At 43.7% G+C, this 19,413-nt stretch overlaps 1 protein-coding gene across 3 annotated transcripts in view; it reads left to right on the top strand.

Annotated features, from left to right (window-relative positions):
- Window positions 1-11,313, top strand: part of GSPT1 (G1 to S phase transition 1) — a 34,528-nt gene extending 23,215 nt beyond the window's left edge. For all 3 annotated transcript variants that reach the window (XM_060648523.3, XM_060648522.3, XM_060648520.3), the window contains exons 7-15: window positions 137-317; window positions 948-1,102; window positions 1,500-1,640; window positions 2,723-2,816; window positions 3,823-3,903; window positions 7,654-7,827; window positions 8,703-8,792; window positions 8,971-9,139; window positions 10,823-11,313. In XM_060648523.3, the coding sequence (XP_060504506.1) occupies window positions 137-317; window positions 948-1,102; window positions 1,500-1,640; window positions 2,723-2,816; window positions 3,823-3,903; window positions 7,654-7,827; window positions 8,703-8,792; window positions 8,971-9,139; window positions 10,823-10,875 (1,138 nt within the window). In that variant the 3' untranslated portion in view covers window positions 10,876-11,313. The remainder of the gene's footprint in view (window positions 1-136; window positions 318-947; window positions 1,103-1,499; window positions 1,641-2,722; window positions 2,817-3,822; window positions 3,904-7,653; window positions 7,828-8,702; window positions 8,793-8,970; window positions 9,140-10,822) is intronic.
- The last annotated feature ends 8,100 nt before the right edge of the window (window positions 11,314-19,413 follow it).

Raw genomic sequence — 19,413 nt, forward strand, 5'->3', positions numbered from 1 at the left:
CGCTGCTGTCCTGTTCACGATTTAAATGTTGTATTCTGGACATAAAGCTGGATGTCCTCATTATACCTTTAGCGGTAGAAGAATATCTTAAAAACTCATATGTTCTTAGTGACATTACTCTTCTAAATTACTTCAGGTACTTGTCTTGGGCCTTAGACACGAATCAGGAAGAACGAGACAAGGGTAAAACAGTCGAAGTGGGCCGTGCCTATTTTGAAACAGAAAAGAAGCATTTCACGATCCTGGACGCCCCTGGCCACAAGAGTTTTGTCCCAAACATGATTGGTGGCGCTTCTCAAGCTGATTTGGCTGTTCTGGTAAGAAAGACCTTTCCGGTCCACCTGTGTATTTGGTAGCAGCCCTGCTTCGTTGTGAAGTGTTTTGATTTTACCCTCGAACAGCTAGAACTCAGGTTGCAGCGAGCCGTAGCCTCCAGTCACAGACGTCACTTTTGTCTCACCTGCTCTCAAGCAATCTTTGTAATTGGATTCACGTAGGAAAACAGCGTTTCATCTTTTCTCTGCCGTCACTCCTATCTATGACCGTGTCAGAACTTAGTGTCTGCTCAGTGTCATGCCTGATCCGTTTTGCACATTTCCCGTGTGCAGTGGGTACAAAACTGAGTAAGAAATGATCTGTTTTCTCAAGGCCTTTGGGCATTTTGCAGGGTCGTTCGCTTTGTCCGTGTGCCGGCACTAAGTCACATGCAGGTGTGAATTGTCAATTATAAAGGCGTGCTAGATTTTGGAAAATTAGGGGATCAGTACAAACATGTACCAAAATCTTCAGCCATCTAGATATCGGGATGTTCAAAAGCATGCATGGTATAACTCACTTATTTTTATTTTCTTGCAAAAAGCTTTGATAAAACTGAAAGGAAAGATACCCCGTTACTCGGAGGGTAGATGTGAATGTGTAAGAGTAAACTCTCGCATTTCTTGGAATAGGTCATCTCTGCTAGGAAGGGAGAGTTTGAAACTGGATTTGAGAAGGGCGGACAGACGAGGGAACACGCGATGTTGGCAAAGACGGCAGGTGTGAAGCACTTGATCGTGCTCATTAATAAGATGGATGACCCGACAGTGAACTGGAGCAGCGAGAGGTGAGCTTTGCCGTCTTCCTGGTCTGAACGGGCATCTTAGTGGGACAGAGGGTGGCTTTGCGACCGAGTGCTGTTTGCCCCTGCGGTTTTTCTGAAACCTTCATCTGTTGGGGGCGCCTGGGTGGCTCGGTGGGTTAAATGTCCGGCTTTGGCTCAGGTCACGATGTCGCGGTTCGTGAGTTCAAGCCCTGCCTCGGGCTCTGTGCTGACAGCTCAGAGCCTGGAACCCGCTTTGGATTCTGTCTTCCTCTTGCCTCTCCCCCTCTCATGCTCTGTCTCTGTCTCTCTCAAAAGTATAAATAAACATTAAAAATTTTTTTAACCTTGATGTGTTTAATAATGAAACTGGAGTTCACTTGTTTCCTATTATAATGGAGTTATTTATAAATATTCATAGATACGAAGAATGCAAAGAGAAACTAGTGCCATTTTTGAAAAAAGTTGGCTTCAATCCCAAAAAGGACATCCACTTTATGCCCTGCTCAGGACTGACTGGAGCAAATCTTAAAGAGCAGTCAGATTTCTGCCCTTGGTACACGTAAGTAACCTTTTCTTCTGTTGAGAAAAAATTTATGTCTTTATAAGTAATCTCAGTAAATACTTTCTCTGACTTCGGCTTCAAAAACACCATGACCTTTGCCCATTTGGTAATCGTGTGGTCTTTTTGTTAATTGAGTTGGGAGAGTTCTTTATGTACGAGTAGAAGTCCTTTATCAGATAAATGATGTGCAGATGTTTTCTCCTCGGGGACACCTTTCTTGATGGTGTCCTTTGAAGCACAAAAGGTTTTAATTTTGATGAAATCCAGTCTGTGTTTTCTTTTGTTGGTTGTGCTTGTGGGGACATACTTGGGAAAACGTTGCCTAACTCAGGCATGAAGACTGAGCCACACTATTTTCTTCGAAACCTGTTGTGGTTTTAGCTCTTACAGTTAGATGTCTGCTGCATTTTGGGTTCCTTTTTTTTGTTAAAGTCTTGATTACTGAGCTTTTGTGAGTTTTTCAAATTGGGAAGTGTCTCTGAATTTCATTAGTATTACTATTACTATTTTTTCTTCCAAGGTGGTTTTGGCTATTCTGGGTCCCCTGAATATCTTCACGAACATTAACATCAACTTGTCACCTTGTTCCAAAAGGCAGCTGGGATGTTCATGGGGAGTGTGCTGAATCTGTAGATCGCTTTGGGGAGCATTGCTGTCTTGGCAGTATGAAGCCTCCCAATTCATACACTGTAGCATTACAGAGGAAATGATTTTATAGAATCCTGATTTTAGAGCTGGAAAAGTCCGTAAAAATTAAGGAGCAGAATGTAGCCAATTTATTACAAACTAGGCCATTTGCTATAAAATATTTTCTAAATCTTAAGTTTATGAGGAAGCTTTTTTATTATATTTATATAATATTTATTATAATATATTCTATATTATAGAGCTATTTATTTTTTTCGTTTTCTGAAGAATAAAGGAAATGAACTGGATAATAAATTGGTTGAATGAGCGAGTACGTGGGTAGAATGGAAGTATTATTAGAACTGTTTTTTGTATAAAGTTACAGTCCTGTAATTTCTTAAAATTTTAATACTTATGTTGCTGCTCTTTAATGGATATTATTATGTTTTCAGTGGTTTGCCATTTATTCCGTATTTGGATAATTTGCCAAACTTCAATAGATCAGTTGATGGACCAATCAGGCTGCCAATTGTGGATAAGTACAAGGTATCCTGAATGTTCAAGAAATTGGGTTTTATGGGAGGTGAAATCATTGTTTTGTGTTTTACATTATGAAACAGTCCTGATAATTAACAACATAGCATAGATGTCTCTCTTTTTTATTGTTTTTAATGTTTATTTCTTTTTTTTGAGAGGGAGTGAGGGAAGGGCAGAGAGAGAGAGGCAGACACCGAATCCAAAGCGGGATCCAGGCTCCAAGCTGGGAGCGTAGAGCCCAACATGGGACTCGAACCCATGAACTGTGAGATCATGACCTGAGCCCAGGTCGGAGGCTTAACTGACTGAGCCACCCAGGCGCCCCTGGAGGTCTTCCTTAGTGGCCATATGTTGTTTAGTGATATAGATGGATCGCAATTTAATCAGCCAGCCTACTTCATTTAAGCTGTTCCCCACTAAGCCAATAATCGTTTTTTAGAGAGAAAGTCATACAAGGAAAAACTGCTGGAGGCAGAGGATTTACACGTTACGGTTGATGGATACTGACCAGTAGCTTTCCAGATACTGGGAGCAGAGTACGTGAGTGCTGGTCGGACCGCAGCCTCAGCAACGCGCTTTTGAAGTTTTATCGATGTCCTGCTTTGCCCTCCTCAAATACTTCATTCTGTCAGTAGCTCCATGCTACATTTTTTGAACGAGTATTTTTCTAATTTTTTGTATGAGGAAGCAGGCTCAGATTTTCAGAGAATCGGAGTGAATTGAAACAAATAATTCAGATCTTCACGTGTAAAATTCTGTGCTGTTTCCAGTAGCGTGCTTTTTTAGATGTGAGGCATCCTTCTTAGTGTCACCACTGTACATGTGCCGATGACAAACAATATGGAGTATTTGTTACCTGTCCCGTGTTTAAGATTAGTCCTAAGCATTCTGCCACTTGAGCTATAGATTTTCTTTTATGAGTAAGCCCCATAAGATTTCACTTGGGGTTGTTGAACTGTTGTAGAATAGTAATAAAAGTCTGCAACTCTGTGTCTTTAATTTCAAATTTAAACAGGATATGGGCACCGTGGTCCTGGGAAAGCTGGAATCAGGATCTATTTGTAAAGGCCAGCAGCTTGTGATGATGCCAAACAAGGTAAGAATTAGTAATGGTCTTATTTGGATTTCGTCTTGAAAACAGTAGCAAGGAGCTAGAACTTTTAAAAAAAATTAGGGATTTCCGTTAAAAGAAAACTTTTAAAATCCATGACTACATTTTATTAACGTCACGTGCACAGTTTACTACAGAGTAAGTGGTATTACGGTGACCAGTGACAGATGGGGAGGGGCCAGCACCATGTTAGAGCTAAAAGGTTTATCAAGACAGCTCTGCCTCTGTTCTTTCACAAGAGGCGGGTAGGGGTCTGGAGTGGTTAAGTGACTTGTTGCTCTTAACACATTGGGTCATCGAGCAAGCCAGGGATGAAAAGTCAGGTTTAACCATGGTATCATTGGCCTTTTTTTTTTTTTTTTTCTTTTTGTACATAGTTACGTTGGATACTATAAAATAACGTATCCCATCTGTGTTCCTTACCTGTTTTTAGAGAAGAGGGTTTGCCTTAATCATAAATGAGTCTCGTGTGAATTCTTTCTTCCTGTCGTTCTGTAAGTTGTTTACTGTTGGAGAGGGTTTCATTCAAGCACGCAGAACCCCCATGAATTCTTCCTTTGTGTTACGTCTGACTGCTCAGTTGCTGATAATGACAGACATGTAACTAAGGAACTGTTACCTGCCTCCCCGAGCGGCCTTCTCTCCCAGCTCCAAAGATGTTTGTGTAGGAAAGTAGGCCTGAGCCGTCAGAACCTCCAAATAGAGATTTTGTTGGGTTTAAGGGAGAATTTCTTCACCATGCTTATTCTAGGCACAGTGAATTAGGAAAAGTATCCCTTGCCACTGTAATGTTTAGGTATAATTGGCGCCTTACAAATTGTACTTTGAGGTTTCTTGATACCTTATGCATTGGAGACTGGAGTAGCCTCTCCTGGTCTCTTTTTACCAAGGTATTTATCGCCGCAGTTGAATGTCAGGGACAGCGAATGAAAATAGTGCTCATTGTAAATCCGTAGAGCAGTCACAGGAGTAGTTTGGTCGTGGTGATGGAAGGCAGATTGGTGGTTCCAAGAGGTGAGGGGACAGAGAATGGGGAGTGACTGGTTAATGAAAGGCACAGTTGCCTTTTGGGGTGATGAAGATGTTCTGGAACTAGATAACTGGTGATGGTTGTACAATATTGTGAAATGCCAAGTGGCTGCCCCTGAATTGTACAATGGAAAGTGGCTGAAAAAGGTAAACTTCAGGAGTGTGCCACCACAACAGAGAGAAAAGTACAGTCTGCTGTGAGCAAGTGACCTAGTGCCAGGCCCTAGCCGTTGGGGAGGCGTCCTCGTAGGCCCGTTAGAGCTGCTTGCTGGGCAGGTCGCTGTAGCAGGGCTGTGGCCGTTAGGGAAGCCTTAAAAACTCCGTTCGCTTTAGTCCTGCTGAGTCTCCGTGGAACAGAGTTCAATATTTTAAAAGACACAGATGCCTATCTTACATTAAAAAATTAATGGGGAGGTAACCTCCGAAATGGGAGAAAGTAATTGTATATCATTAATCTGAGACGGGGTTAAATCCAGAATATATCAAGAACTACGGGGTGCCTGCCTGGTTGGCTCAGTTGGTTGAGTGTCCAACTCTTGATTTTGGCTCAGGCCCTGATCCCAGGATCATGGGATCAAGCCCCAGGTTGGGTTCCTCACTGAGCTTGGAGCCTGCGGAAGATTCTCTCCGTCTCCTTCTGTCCCCTCCCCTGCTCACGCTCTGCTGTCTCTCAAAATTAAAAAAAAAAACCCAAGTCCTCAAAAAAAAAAAAGAAAATAATCGACTAAACAATGAGCAGGGGTCTTACACCTGTCTCCGAAGATGTGCAGCTGGTCAGCAGGCACCTGAAAAAGATCTCAGCGTCTCTGATCATCAGGGGAATGCAAATCGGAACCACAGCGAGACGGCGCCTCGCACCCGTCAGGATGGCCACCGTCAAAACCCCAAATAGCGGATGTCGGTGAGGGTGTGGAGAAATTGGAAAACCCTCGTACGCTGTTGGCGAGAATGTAAGCGTGCACAGCGGCTATGCCAAAACATAACGATGTTTGCTCCACATTTTAAAAATAGAATAATTATACGATTCAGCAGTTCCACTTCAGGACATGTGCCCGAAAGAAAGGAAGGCAGACCTCGAAGAACCAAGAACCGATATCCACAGCACCACTTACAAAAGCTGAAATGGAGAAGCAGCCGATCATGGCCATTGACCGATGAGGAGACAAACGAAACGTCTGTATGTACAATGGACTGTCATTCAGCTTTTCTGACATAGGCTTATAGCATGGATGAGCCTCAGGGGCCTTGTGCCAAGTGAATGGATAAATGATGTATGATTCCACTTAGGTGAGGTATTTAGAGCAGACAATCCTTAGTGCCTTTTTTTTTTTTCCTTACTTTATGAGAGTCCGCACAAGCAGGGGAGGGGCAGGGAGAGGGGGACAGAGGATCCCAAGCAACCTTTGTGCTGACAGGTAGACAGCAGCAAGCCCAATGTGGGGCCCGAACTCAGGAACCATGAGATCGTGGCTATAACTGAAGTCGGGCACTTAACCGACTGAGCCGCCCAGGTGCCCCTTACCTTTCATAAACCAAGAGAATTTGTTGGCCTCTGTCTTAATTTTTGAAACTGGATTAATTTAAAGATTGGACTGGCTTCATTGCGTTAAGCCGTAGAAGAGCGTGTTTGGGAGAGGGATTGTCCCGCTGGATTATTGGACAGAAAGTAGCAGACAGTACTTGTTAGTTTGTGTGCGGTCGGACTGCTGGTTTCTGCCCCTTTGTCCTGTTACCGTAAAGACTTTAGCTAATAAATCTGGCTCCATCTCACTTCTTGGAAGGAATTTCGACAGCTGTCAAAAAGGTCTAAGCTGCCTTCTGGGAAAGGAGAGCGTTTTGGGTCGGGGAGGGGAGACTGGAGTTCAGCCCGCTGTGGAGGGGAAGAGTGCATTCTGGATTCGCCGCCCCTTACCTGCCGTCACCAGGTTGTTTTGTTTTGGGGTATGTGTTTTAAAAAGACGAATTCTCTCCAGGGGCAGAGACGGAGTAAAGTAAGGCAACGCTTGTGGGTATTGCTTTTCCCACTTTTTCCCACCGGTATGCTCTTTTTTAAATAACTGGTAAGAGATGGCAGTTTTACCATTCGTGACATTTGGTACATTCACAGCTGTCACCGCTGTCAAGTTCCAGAATGTTTTCACCATCCCAGAAGGAAATCCTGTACCCATTAGTCGGTATTCTTTTTTTTTAATGTATGTAGTTTTAATGTTTATTGTCGAGATAGAGCGGGGGAGGGGCAGAGAGAGAGCGAGACAAAAGATCCAAACAGGCTCTGCGTTGAGACCGCAGCCTGATGCGGGGCTCCTCGAACTCCTGAATCGTGAGATCGTGACCTGAGCCGACGTCAGACGCTTAACTGACTGAGCCTCCCAGGTGCCCCTAGTGACTGTTCTTTCAAAGCTTAATTGTTCAGAAAACTTTGGAGACGTACACTCTTCAGGTATTTGGGGTTGAGAGGTAGTAGAAACGGTGTCCTTTGAAATCCTAGAATGTAATCATCGTAATAAAAATGACGTTCATCAAATTCAAATCCAGATGTTAGATTCAGTGTTAATAAACGTTCTGGCTCATCCACGATTTGCAGGAAAATGGCTTGAAGGGACCATTCGGATCACGTTACATTCTGCCGTGCAGCGCGTGTGTCCGAAAACCTCCAGTTTGGGGTTTATTTGCATGTGTTTTTTTTTGTTTTGGTTTTTTTTCAAGCACAACGTGGAAGTTCTTGGAATCCTTTCCGATGACGTAGAAACTGATTCTGTAGCCCCAGGTGAAAACCTCAAAATCCGACTGAAAGGAATTGAAGAGGAAGAGATTCTCCCAGGATTCATCCTTTGTGACCCTAATAATCTTTGTCATTCTGGACGCACATTTGATGCCCAGGTAGACTAGTCATTGTAATTGCCTTAGCGGTCTTCACCCTCCATGTGCAATTAGAATGTAAATGCTCTTTGCCTGATCACTGGTGACCCTCCATCGTGTGTAGCAGGGGAATGAGATAGGGGAGGTCATACATACATATCACGGCCACCGCGATGTGTCACACACACCCGGTCTTCAAGAGGTGGTATTCTTCGGAAGTTCCTTTTTAGTTTTGGTCACCTGTTGGTAAGAAGTATTACGACTTAACATTTTGCTCAGAGCGTCTTTCCCTTGAGGAGACCACAGCCACCTTGGAAATGAGGCTGTGTTTGTTTCTTCAGAGTAAGTCCCCTTCCAGACACGAAGACACAGGGTGTCCGTGTTCTTAGCTACGTGACCTCCCCACAGGGATGATGGAGCACGACTGGCGTAGCTCACAGAATTTTCGAGTTCTGTCACGAGCTCCTGTGACTAGGCAGGATAGGTTTTGATGCTGGGTACGGGGCTGTTTACTTCTGCTGGGCCTTAGTCATTGCGAATTGGATAAAACTGTGAAGTTCACAACTGGAACAAAACAAATGAGAACCAGCTGTAGTGCCAGTGAGTTCCTTCACTCCTCGGGGAGGAGATGGCTTGGAGAGACAGGCTTCTTAGGGCAGTCTGCCTGCTGGGTTTCTAAAGTCGGGCTGTGGCCTAGAAGATGGGCAGGGGAAGCATCTCCGCGGTCACGCTTGGATGTCAGGCCGCTTGACCCAGCACTTCTAACTCAAAAATAAGTTCAGTTGGCGTCCTGCCGAGATGGTGAGTTCCACGTTCCGGTGGTACGAAGTGGCTCTGCGGGACGGTCAGGTCTGTTTCACCCCAGGGATAAAGATGTGCATTGTTTTGTTTGACAGATAGTGATCATAGAGCACAAGTCCATCATCTGCCCGGGCTATAATGCGGTGCTGCACATTCACACCTGCATTGAGGAAGTCGAAATAACAGTGAGTCGCGATTCTTAGGTCATTAAGAGCACCGGGGGCTTTGTTGGTGTATGGGTTCGGAGACCGTCTCATCTCGATCATTTTGGATCGGCACCAGTGAGGCACTCGTATCTGCACTCCTTGTCTTAAAGGTTCTTTCACTCGGCACCGTTGTGACCTCCTCCTTTTTCTTGGACAGGCCTTAATTTGCTTGGTAGACAAAAAATCAGGAGAGAAAAGTAAGACCCGACCCCGTTTCGTGAAACAAGATCAAGTATGCATCGCTCGCTTAAGGACGGCGGGAACCATCTGCCTTGAGACCTTCAAAGACTTCCCTCAGATGGGGCGCTTTACCTTAAGGGATGAGGGTAAGAGTACCGCACGCATCACGAGTTTGTAGAAAACTTGGGTGCGTGTTTTGTGACAGATTCCTGTAACGTTTTATGAGCGGAGGGAATTGAACAGCAGACCGAATCGGCCGTGCATTTTAGCAGTATATGCTGTAGTTGTAAGAATCTTAATTTTGATCTCTTGCAAGGAGTGGGCTTTGAGAGTTAGTTTATTTACTAAACAAGACGTTCTCTGAGGAAATCCTTTGTACCGTGAGTGATTAAAGCCCATCCTGGAGGGCTTAACCCTGGAAGGCACATTTTTTTTTTGCCATACGAGCCTCTGCAGTAAAACCTTGTCATTTCTGTGGTCAGAAGACATTTCAAAATCAAGTCTGATAAAACATTCACTACATGGATATGGGGGGGGGATAAAAGGGATACAGAAGCTGATGGTTTTTTAGCACCTAATTTTTACAGAGGTTTAGTAGCATTTTTATGTGAGTGTTGGTGTCCTTCTGCCTACTTCTCAGTGAATCTGAACAACTGTGCTTTTCCTGTCTTGTGGCCGTGGAAGTCTTTGATAGCATGAAAACACAGCGGCTCTTAGTAAATGGCTCCCTGTGGCTTATTAGTATTTCTGACTTAGGTAACTAAGTTTAAGACGGTGGAAAACCTTACATAAAACACTGTGGTTCAGCTGAGATACAGAATCGGCAGTCAGTCCCGGTTCTGTTCGACAGAAAACGATGTGTCTCCTGCGTGTCAGCAGCTGTGCAGAGCACGGGGAACACAGTGTGTCCAGTTCCTGAACCTTCCTTCAGAGAAATCTGTACGGAGACTGGCTCCATTTTATTTTAAAGTCTGTATCTGGTACTAGTGAAGCTGGTTTTGTCCTGTTCACATAACAAAATGAGAACCTTAGTTGCCGGTTAGAACCTGATAAAAATCAGTCGGCCAGAAGAAAGTAACCTAGCAAAAGTGTTTAACCCCAGAGTTACTTGTTTTCCTAAGGAGGTGCTTGGCTTTTAGGTTCTTCACGTGACCTGATGGGATTCGAACCTCTTAAAATAGGACTGAGAACCCCTCTTAACAGCTTTATTGAGAGAATTTATATACGTTGAAATTAACTTGTTTTCAGTGTACAATTTCATGAATTTTTGTGGGTTTACAGGGTGTACAGTCATGACCACATTCTGATTTTGGAATATTCACAACATCTTAAAAAAAACAAAAACAGCCCTTACACCTGTTTACGGTCGCTTGGTATTCCTCTTCCCGGCCAACCACAAATCTTCCCCTCTCTGCCTTTTTTGGACATGCCATATAAACAGAACCATACACTTTGTGGTCTTCAGTATCTAGTTTATTTTGCTTGGCACGTTTTTGAGGTTCGGCTCCGTTAGGACACGTATGTAATTCATTCCTTTTTATTGCCAAATACTATGCCGTGGTACAGGCGCTCCACAGTGTACTTGTCCACACACGGGTTTGTGATAACAGGAAATGTAGTTTCTTTTCGGCTCCCCCCCACCCTCCAAAGATCCACTTACTGAGACGACCTGATGAGAAATCACACCTTTGGTGGTAAAGCCAGTCAGAAATTTGCACTATGAAAAATAGTTTTATGTTTTACAGTAATCAGCTTTAATACCTCACATAGCTTTGCTGTTAACTACTGAAAAGGGTTTTTGTTTGTGTTTCTTTAAATTTCATTTCTAGGTAAAACCATTGCAATTGGAAAAGTTCTGAAACTGGTTCCAGAGAAAGACTAAGCATTTTCTTGATGACCCTGCACAGTACTGTGAGGAAAATTGACTGCAAAAGCCTACTTCACACCGCCTTCTCTCATTTTCTGCCCATTGACAAACTTCTCCCCATATTTTGCAAAGACGAAATTCACAGCAAAAGTCCACATAATGTCAGCTTTCTCATATTGAGAGCTCTGCTATGCCACTGTTGAATTTTCCCCCAGGTTTTTTTTCCCCTCCCCTCCCAAACTCTGCTTCCTTGGACAGATTTGGCAATAGCTTTGTAAGTGATGTGGACATAATTGCCTACAATAATGAAAACTTACCGGAATTTTTTTATTTTTCATCTTCCCCTTAGACCTACTTAGTCTTTTTCCCCCAGGCAGATCATTCTGAGTGTGCGAGTGTGTGTGCACATGTTACAGAGACAACTACCATGTTAATAAAATATTCAATTTGAAATCCTTTTCGGTATTTGAATTGCTTTTGAATAATATTTTTTATCTGGATGTAACACTGTTGCATTAGCTTTTTAACTTACCAAGTAACTGAGTACATTTTATTGCTTGGACTTTTCTAAACTCCTTCCCCTATCCACTACTTTAAATGAGGCATTTACAAACGATGTTCGTGTTTGTATTAAAGGAAAGAACTCGTTGGACCCCTCCTTTTGATGGCTAATGCATACATACAGTTAAACGCCTTTATGCGACGGTGACGCTGCTTTCGTAGGTCTGTCCCTTACGTTCTGCCAGTTTGTATTTTAACACGACTTCTTAAACACAGTAAGTTGTCTTAAAGTTAAAGAACAGCATACTGTCGTTTTTATAAGTAAAGCATAATGAAATTGTACCCCTACGGAAAATTCCATTCACTCGTTAAATTAGCGGAATTTGCAATAAAGACAGCATGTTGAGACCTGGCAAAAAATGCCTCCTTTAGTATTTATAAGAGCTGCATGCATCTAGTATGAAAACCCGTATCAGTCGCAAGTGCCACTTCTACGAACGACACCGTTTACTATCTGTGTCGGTAATTTTAAAGGCTGGATGATCCTTGCTGGCGAAAGCTGCATCTCGTCCAGCAACTAAATGAACACCTATTTAGAGCCACCCGAATCTGCACGGACGGAAGTTAGCAGTGATCAGTGGAATCAAGCACAGTATCGACGTTTTTCTATTATTTGAAACTGTTTTCTTAAATAGAAAGCTGAAATTTGCTAACCTGTAATTTGGAAGAGCCACACTGGAGCATTGTGGGGGTTTTTAGATGGAAGGCTGACTTTCGACTGCAGCTGTCGTGACTTTGAAATTTTTAACGAGAGTAAGTGGGAAATGGAAGAGCCGCTTTCTGCGTTTCCTGGGAAGCCCCCCACCCCCCAACCAACGCCCTTGATTTTCAGTGTTGCCGTTTGTCAAAGACCTGACCTCTTTTAGACTGTGGTTTATCTCGAAATAAGATACTTTGTAATTGTGTATTTAATGTAGTGTGCCCTGTAATCTTCCTCAGAAAAGAAAAGCCTAGTCAGACTGCATTTCCAGTCACAAAATATAAAACTTAATCTAATTCTGTTCTCTTAACTTTCGAATTACCATGCATTTCATGAATGAGGCTGTACCTTAGGGACGGAGCAAAGCTCTTGCCCTAAAGCTCCCTAGAACCATACTCGTGGCTATTAAAGTGCATGAAATTTAGCTAAATTTTACTATGTCTGCAAATCTCTGGGCTTTTATTTTTCGGGGAAATAGGGGAGGTCTAATCCGTACTTAACGCCTCTTTTTTGTACTTCCAAGGTAATAGGAACAGAATAGCAGTTGCCTAGATTTTAATGAATCTTTAAACGCGTAAGAGTTGTTGAAATTATTTCCAAAACTAGATTTCCATTTTTAAACTGAACTCATTTTTGAAAACCAGTTCTGTTTGCTATTACAACATTTACACTTCTAGAATATCAGGCACACGTTGCCAAGACTCTGCCGCAAGACGAACGGATGCCGGCTGTGAAAGGCCTACGTCTCAAAAAGAAAAGATCACGAAGATAAGTCAAATGACGAAAGAAAGATCTCACCGGATTCGTTTTACATTTGTGCAAATAATCAGATGCTTTAAAAGAAACCTCGCTGTTTAATTTAACCACCACCTTACGTTCTGTGGGCTTTGAAGTTCTTCGGGAAGTGCGCGCGCGTCGAAGAGCGCTGATAGATTTTAAACTCCTGGTGACCCTGGCCGGTGACCTGGTTGGGGAAATGCAGCGTGTGAAGGGAGCTGGCCGTGGGCGATGCCGGGCCCTTCCAAAGCAGTTCGGATTCCTGTGCTGCCGTTCTGTTCTCTGCAAGTGCACGTGTGCTGCTGTGGCTGACGGTGCAAACGCAGGGTAGCTGACCGCAGACGAGGGTGATACAGACCGAAACAGTTTGTTCTCTGGCTTTGGCGTAGATACGTTAGAATCACAACTTTCTTTGCATCTCTTTGCATTCATGTTCTGGATACAACTTTCATGCTTGATTATTCATAGTTTTTTAAATTAATGAATTTAAGACAAGAAAGCTATCCTTGAAATGAACATCTTAAGTAACTGCCATTTTCCACCCTTGACTGCGGGAGAGGGGTAAATCTAGCATCTGTTTCTTGTCTTTAATTTGCCAAAAAGGACTTGTCCAGCGAAAGTCCACGTAAAACCAAACCCAAAGAGTCGGACCGAGCAGCTGTCGCCATGAAACGAGGTGACAGAGAGTAAAGTGTTCTTGAATAATGAAGCCCGTGCGTATTTCTTCGTTTGGAACTGAAAGTCTTGAAATCTGTGATACCCGGATATCAGACCTTTGTAAGTTGTGAAAATACAGGCGGTTCGCCATAACGAGTGGTAATTCACACTGGTCACGAGAACGGCTTTTCCGGGATGCAATGGACTTTGAAGGGGCTGATGCGCTTGGACCGTGACGGAAGTGCTGCGGGATATTTGGGGTCATACTTTCCATCAGATGTGGTTTTGCGACCCAAGAACAAGGCGAGCCTGCGCTCAAACGCTGCTTCCGTGATGAACTCTTGACAAAACCCCGCTAGACTCCCTGGCATCTTCGGGAACACTAGTCCCCGGCTGTCACCGCTCCGCGGTCTGTGAGGACGGTCCCACGGGGCAGCGTTTCAGCTGCCCTCCTTGCTGTCAGCCTTCCTCACGGCCCCGCCACTGCGTCCCTGGTGGCTTCGCTGCTTTGGGGAGGGACTTAGTCGAGGGGCAGATCGTTCTTAGGACCGCTCTGACCATCCGGCGACTTTGAAACCTTTAAAACCCTTTGTGAACATTCTAGTTTGCTGCACTAGAGCGGACTGTTGAACGATCCGATGTTCTGGACAGGGTTGGCCTACCTTCTCAGAGAAACTGTGCTAGTAATCCTCTCACAGACGTGCGTGAGGCAGACGGCAGTCAGCAGGTTTTAGGGGACGATATTCTGTCTCCAAATGCCATGGCTTCTATTTCCTCCAGCTCCTTTCTCAGTGACCCTAGCACGATGCCGTCTAATACGTCCACGCTTTGTTTCTTCAGAGATCGCCGTGGCAGCCGCTTGGTAAATAAATAAATGTAATTTCACATGCACAACTCAGACGACTTCTTGGTAGGTTTCAATTTAGCCGTCAGTTGGTTAGATTAGATTTCCTAGTGAGTGGAATCGGAACTGTTTTTATTTGCCTCAAGACAGTTCAGTGGATTCCATTTGAACCAATTTACTGCCAGAATTCAGGTCAGGTAGGTTTGGTTCAACCTGTGATGGTTTGGGCTCTAGGGTACTGTTGACTTTTGGTATCCTAGAACATACTGAGACTTCCCTTCAGTCAATACGCTATTTCACATACCTCTAATCCAATGCTTCCTTGAAACAGTAATATGCTAGCCGAGCCAATTACTAAGGAATGTTCTCAGCGCCTGGAGGTTGGGGAGTGGACAGGAGAACCTGGTACGTTCTCCAGCGTCAGGGAAAAGCGGATAGGCACCACGTCCGATGAGGCGGAATTTTGCAAGCAGCCGTCGGAATGGGAACTGTCTTTTCTACCTTGCCACACACGCCACTGTGCCCTTTAAAACCTACCACTGGAAACCTCAGGTCTGTGGCCAGCCAAGGTGGAAGGACGTTTCGTGCTTCCCGAGGCTCCGCACGTCCCCCCGAGTCCCTGCTGCCTCCTTCCCGCTGCCCGGGGCTCCCGCGCTCCTCAGGGGACCATCCACATGCTTGAGGTGCACCTGGGCTCTCAGAAATGGACCCCCCTGAGTTGACAAGTTTCTTCTGTTCTAAAGGAAATGGGGATCTCTCTCAGGCCAGGATTTAGCGACTAGGTTTTACTAAACAGCATAGGACAATACCTAGCTCTCATTTTAAAAAAAAAAAAAGCCAGAGAATTCAAGGGAACGGAGTAGTAGGTCTGCTGGGGTTTTTAACCTGATTCCAAAGCGTGGCAGAATGCTCTCTAGGTAGGAACGGTGGGAATCCAAGGTAGAGAGACCTTTTTCTTATGATTTGTAGCTACCTACTGTGCCTGACTTGATGCCTGTGTGAGGATTAAGCCCCTAGTCGCTCTTGCAATTATTCAAATGACTGAAGTTAAAAAAAAAAAAATTGCTTTTGTAATAACAATAAAGATTGTCATCTTCCCTTTTGAAGGATTTGTCTGTGTGTTTACAGTTGCCTATCCTGTCATACCCTGTGTGTTTCTGTCCCTTCTTCACATCGTTTCTTCCTGCCTCAGGGCCTGGAACTATCTAGCAGCAGATGTGGACAGGTCCCCTCAGCTCTTTGACGGAGGAACTTGCACATGTGTGGTCTGCTTGCACATGGTAAGCAAAGGCCTCTGTATGGCCCACGTGACTGAGTCTTAACAGCCATGTAGGAAGTCCGAGGTGCCTAATCATAAATATCACAGTACATGGTTTTTAAATGAACAGAGTTGGGGAGCCATCAGGGATTCCGTCACAAGTACGAACCTCTATGTTCAGGATGTTTAGTAACAATCAAGAAAGGAAGGGCCCGGAGAGAAGAAATTAATGGTAGAGAGGCAGTAAACACAGTGGTTCGGGGGATGGCAACAGTATGTTCCTGCATATTCCTTTGTCTCTGTGAGACCGAATGAGTTCTTGCTTAAACAATCTTAGGTGACAGGTTTTGGGAATCGGTCTGCAGTACAGGTGTTTGGCATGAATGAGTCTTAAAGGCTTGCTATTAAAGCTTGCTCTTAAAGGAGGGGTTCATATTAGGAAAGTTCTAACTAAGTGGCTTGTGAGTAACCACAGGGGTCAACACGTTTCTACTCTTCAGGGACAGGATCACCACCATCCCCGCACGGCAAACCCTGTGGCCTAAACGTGTCTGGGCATCCAACCACTCATGGGCACTGGACTGCGGCATGTAAAGACTGACCGGAGAGAATTCTAGATCTCCTGGCCCATGGAAGTGGTTTCAGAGACACCCGTTCTATCGATGCATCTTAAAGCAGAGATAGAGCACCAATGCCTTGGACTCGGTAGCTTTGTAGTGAAGTAGAGAGATCTAGGATAAATGATGGCCAGGTTACAATAAAAGACATTTAAAGTTTTCCGAATTTAAAAAGACCTGAAAAAACCCCACAAAACGGCAGTTTCTTTGACCGTGGGAAAAACCAGGTTCTGGAAGATACTTTCTCTTTAACCTCTATAGTGACAAGCTCATCTATTTTAAGTCTCTGACCATTTATGGCCATTGTGACCATACATGACGAATTTGGAAAGTCCTGTACTGCAGTGGTACGTGTTTTTGTTTCCTTACATTCATCCTGTAAATCCAGTCTAGAAAGTGAAATTTGTGTTACCATGAATATGTATTTCCTTTAAATTCTTTCTGAAGGCTCTTTGTGCCCAAATTCCTTGCATGAAATATTTTCCTGTTTTCTGCTAGAAATAGTTAAAACAAGGAAACAAAAACCTCGGAACTGACAAGTGTGCTGTTACTCAATTACTAATTTTTTATAAGACCGTATATATTTTTTTAAAGTAGGCTCCACACCCAACTGGGGGTTGGTCTCATGAACCAGAGATTAAGAGTGGCATGCTCTCCCAACTGAGCCAGCCAGGCACCCCATCAAGTACTATTTTTTATGATCTGATCCTTCTGTTAAGGGTGCCTGGGTCGCTCAGTCAGTTGAGCATCTGACTCGATTTCAGCTCAGGTCCTGATCCCAGGGTCGTGGGATCAAGCTCCATGTTGGGCTCTGTGCTGAGCACGTATACTGCTGGGGATTCTGTCTCCCCTCTTCTGCCCCCTTCCCCCTCTCTTGCTCTAAGATAAAAAAAAAATGAGGCAAGAACTTTTCCCCCTCTCACTGTGCACTGGGTCCCATTTAATGTTCGTTGCACATTTTCTTAACCCATCTTACCTTTGATCTCTTAAACGTTTCACTTCAGTGCCCAAATAAAGAAGCAGTAAAAGTAGTTCAAAGTTAATGATTTGAGTTTTAATTTTAAAGCATTTTTACGAAAAAAGTTTCTTTCTCTGGTTTAAGAGTGAGGCTACTGATTATCTAAGTCTACTGGTAAAAGTTTAGCTAGAGAGGGAATGGGAAAAATTACATATTTAACCTATTTTGCATTCTTTATTGTGTGATTATATTTAGATTGAGATTTACTATGGTGATTTAACCCCTTTTAATTGAAGTAGTCAAGTCTTTCTTTACATTTATTTTTGAGGCAGAGAGAGACTGTATGAGCAGGGGAGGGGAGAGAGGGAGACACAGAATCTGAAGCAGGCTCCAGGTAGGCTGTCAGCACAGAGCGCGACATGGGGCTCAAACCCACAAACTGCAAGATCATGACCTGAGCTGAAGTCAGATGCTTAACCGACTGAGCCACCTAGGTGCCCCGAAGTATTCAAGTATTTTGTGTTGGCTTGTAGATTTCACAAATTACTTACAATAAAAGCAATCTGTCCATTACCAAGCTTTGTTATTTCCCCGGGAAATACACTAAATTTTCGGAAAAAGAAATTTTTGAAAGAATTAGACTCTTAGGAGTTAATTACTATTTGTAAAGAAGGTCCAGCAGACAGAACTTACGTACAAGAGGAATTTTTTATTAAGGTAAAATGTGTATACAGTGGAATATATATAACTTTACAATGAGTTTGTCCAGTCTATACAATTATGTAGACACCCACATCAACATAGAGAACATTTCCATCACTGAAGTTCCTTTCAGCCCCCTTCCAGTTCGTTCCTCCTGCCAAGGGGGATCACTGTTCTGCCGTGTTAGTTTTGCCTGGTTTTGAACTCCACATAAATGGAAATCACGAGGCCCTCAACTGTCTTCTTAGAAGCAACATCATGTTTTAGAGATGAATCATGTTGTGTGTATCAGCAGTTTATTCCCTATTGCCGACCAACGTTTTATATTATGAATATCCCAGAATTTTTATCCTTCCTTGAAAGGAGATTTAATTTTGTTTCCCAATTAAGATTCTGTCATGTTGGTTGCAAATACAGCCTTCTCTGAATTATCATTAGAAATGCAAATAAGTAAACCAGACAGAGAAGTTTCATCTTTTCTGTTTATCTGATTTTATTAAAGCTATTATCAAACACAGACAGACCATTTAGTATTCCTAAAAGGTGGTGAAATAACATGAGCTCCCTTCTGATCTCTGTGTCAATCTTTTAAAATGTTTATTTATTGTAGACCGAGCATAAGTGGAGGAGGGGCAGAGAAACAGGGAGGCACAAAATCTGAAGCAGGCTCTAGGCTCTGAGCTGTCAGTACAGAACCCGACTTCGGGCTAGAACTCACCAACCATGAGATCATGACCTGGGCCAAAGTCGGATGCTTAACGGACTGAGCCACCCAGGTGCCCCCGTGAATCATTTTTTAAATCACAATCCGGCAATTGAACAATCTTGTATGTATAGTTTTCTCCAAGGTACAGACAAGCCCTCAGCCTTGGAAATGCATTAGTTCCCAAACCTACCATTCTAGCCCCGTCTCCCATCCCTCCCCTCTGCACAGCCCTTCTCCAGCCTCTTAATACCACCTGCAAACATCACTCTGCTCCTGTACCTGAATCCATGCCTTTCCTTTGGTCTAGAAATCTGGCTCGCAAACTTGAATTCAAACGACACATGTGACATCCCTAATGCTGCTCTCAGAATACCAGAAAACGCTGATACACGAGGCCTAACGTAACTCATAATACTGTGCTAAAACGAATTCCATCTTACACAACATTCTAGAATAGACAAATACGAGTGGGTATCAATGATTTAAGAACATTTCCTCTACAAGCTGATGACGGACAAAGTCACTATCAGGGACCAGCAGCAGAACATGCCTTCTTCCACCTTTGCAATATGGAAGGCGGGTTTTTTGGGAAGCAACAGACATGGAAAGCCCCCTACTCCCATTCTTTCATCTCTCAAAAATGCCCAAAGCTGGTTGCAAAAAGACTAAAACCATCCCGCACGTTCACCAAAACCTCCTAAATAAACTGTTTATTCACATGGGCAGTTTTTAAAAATGAGGCAGGGCATGAGGTAGCGGCACAGACAACCTCC

Source organism: Panthera onca, chromosome E3 (genome assembly GCF_046562875.1).
Source record: "Panthera onca isolate mPanOnc1 chromosome E3, mPanOnc1 haplotype 2, whole genome shotgun sequence".
NCBI lineage: Eukaryota > Metazoa > Chordata > Mammalia > Carnivora > Felidae > Panthera > Panthera onca.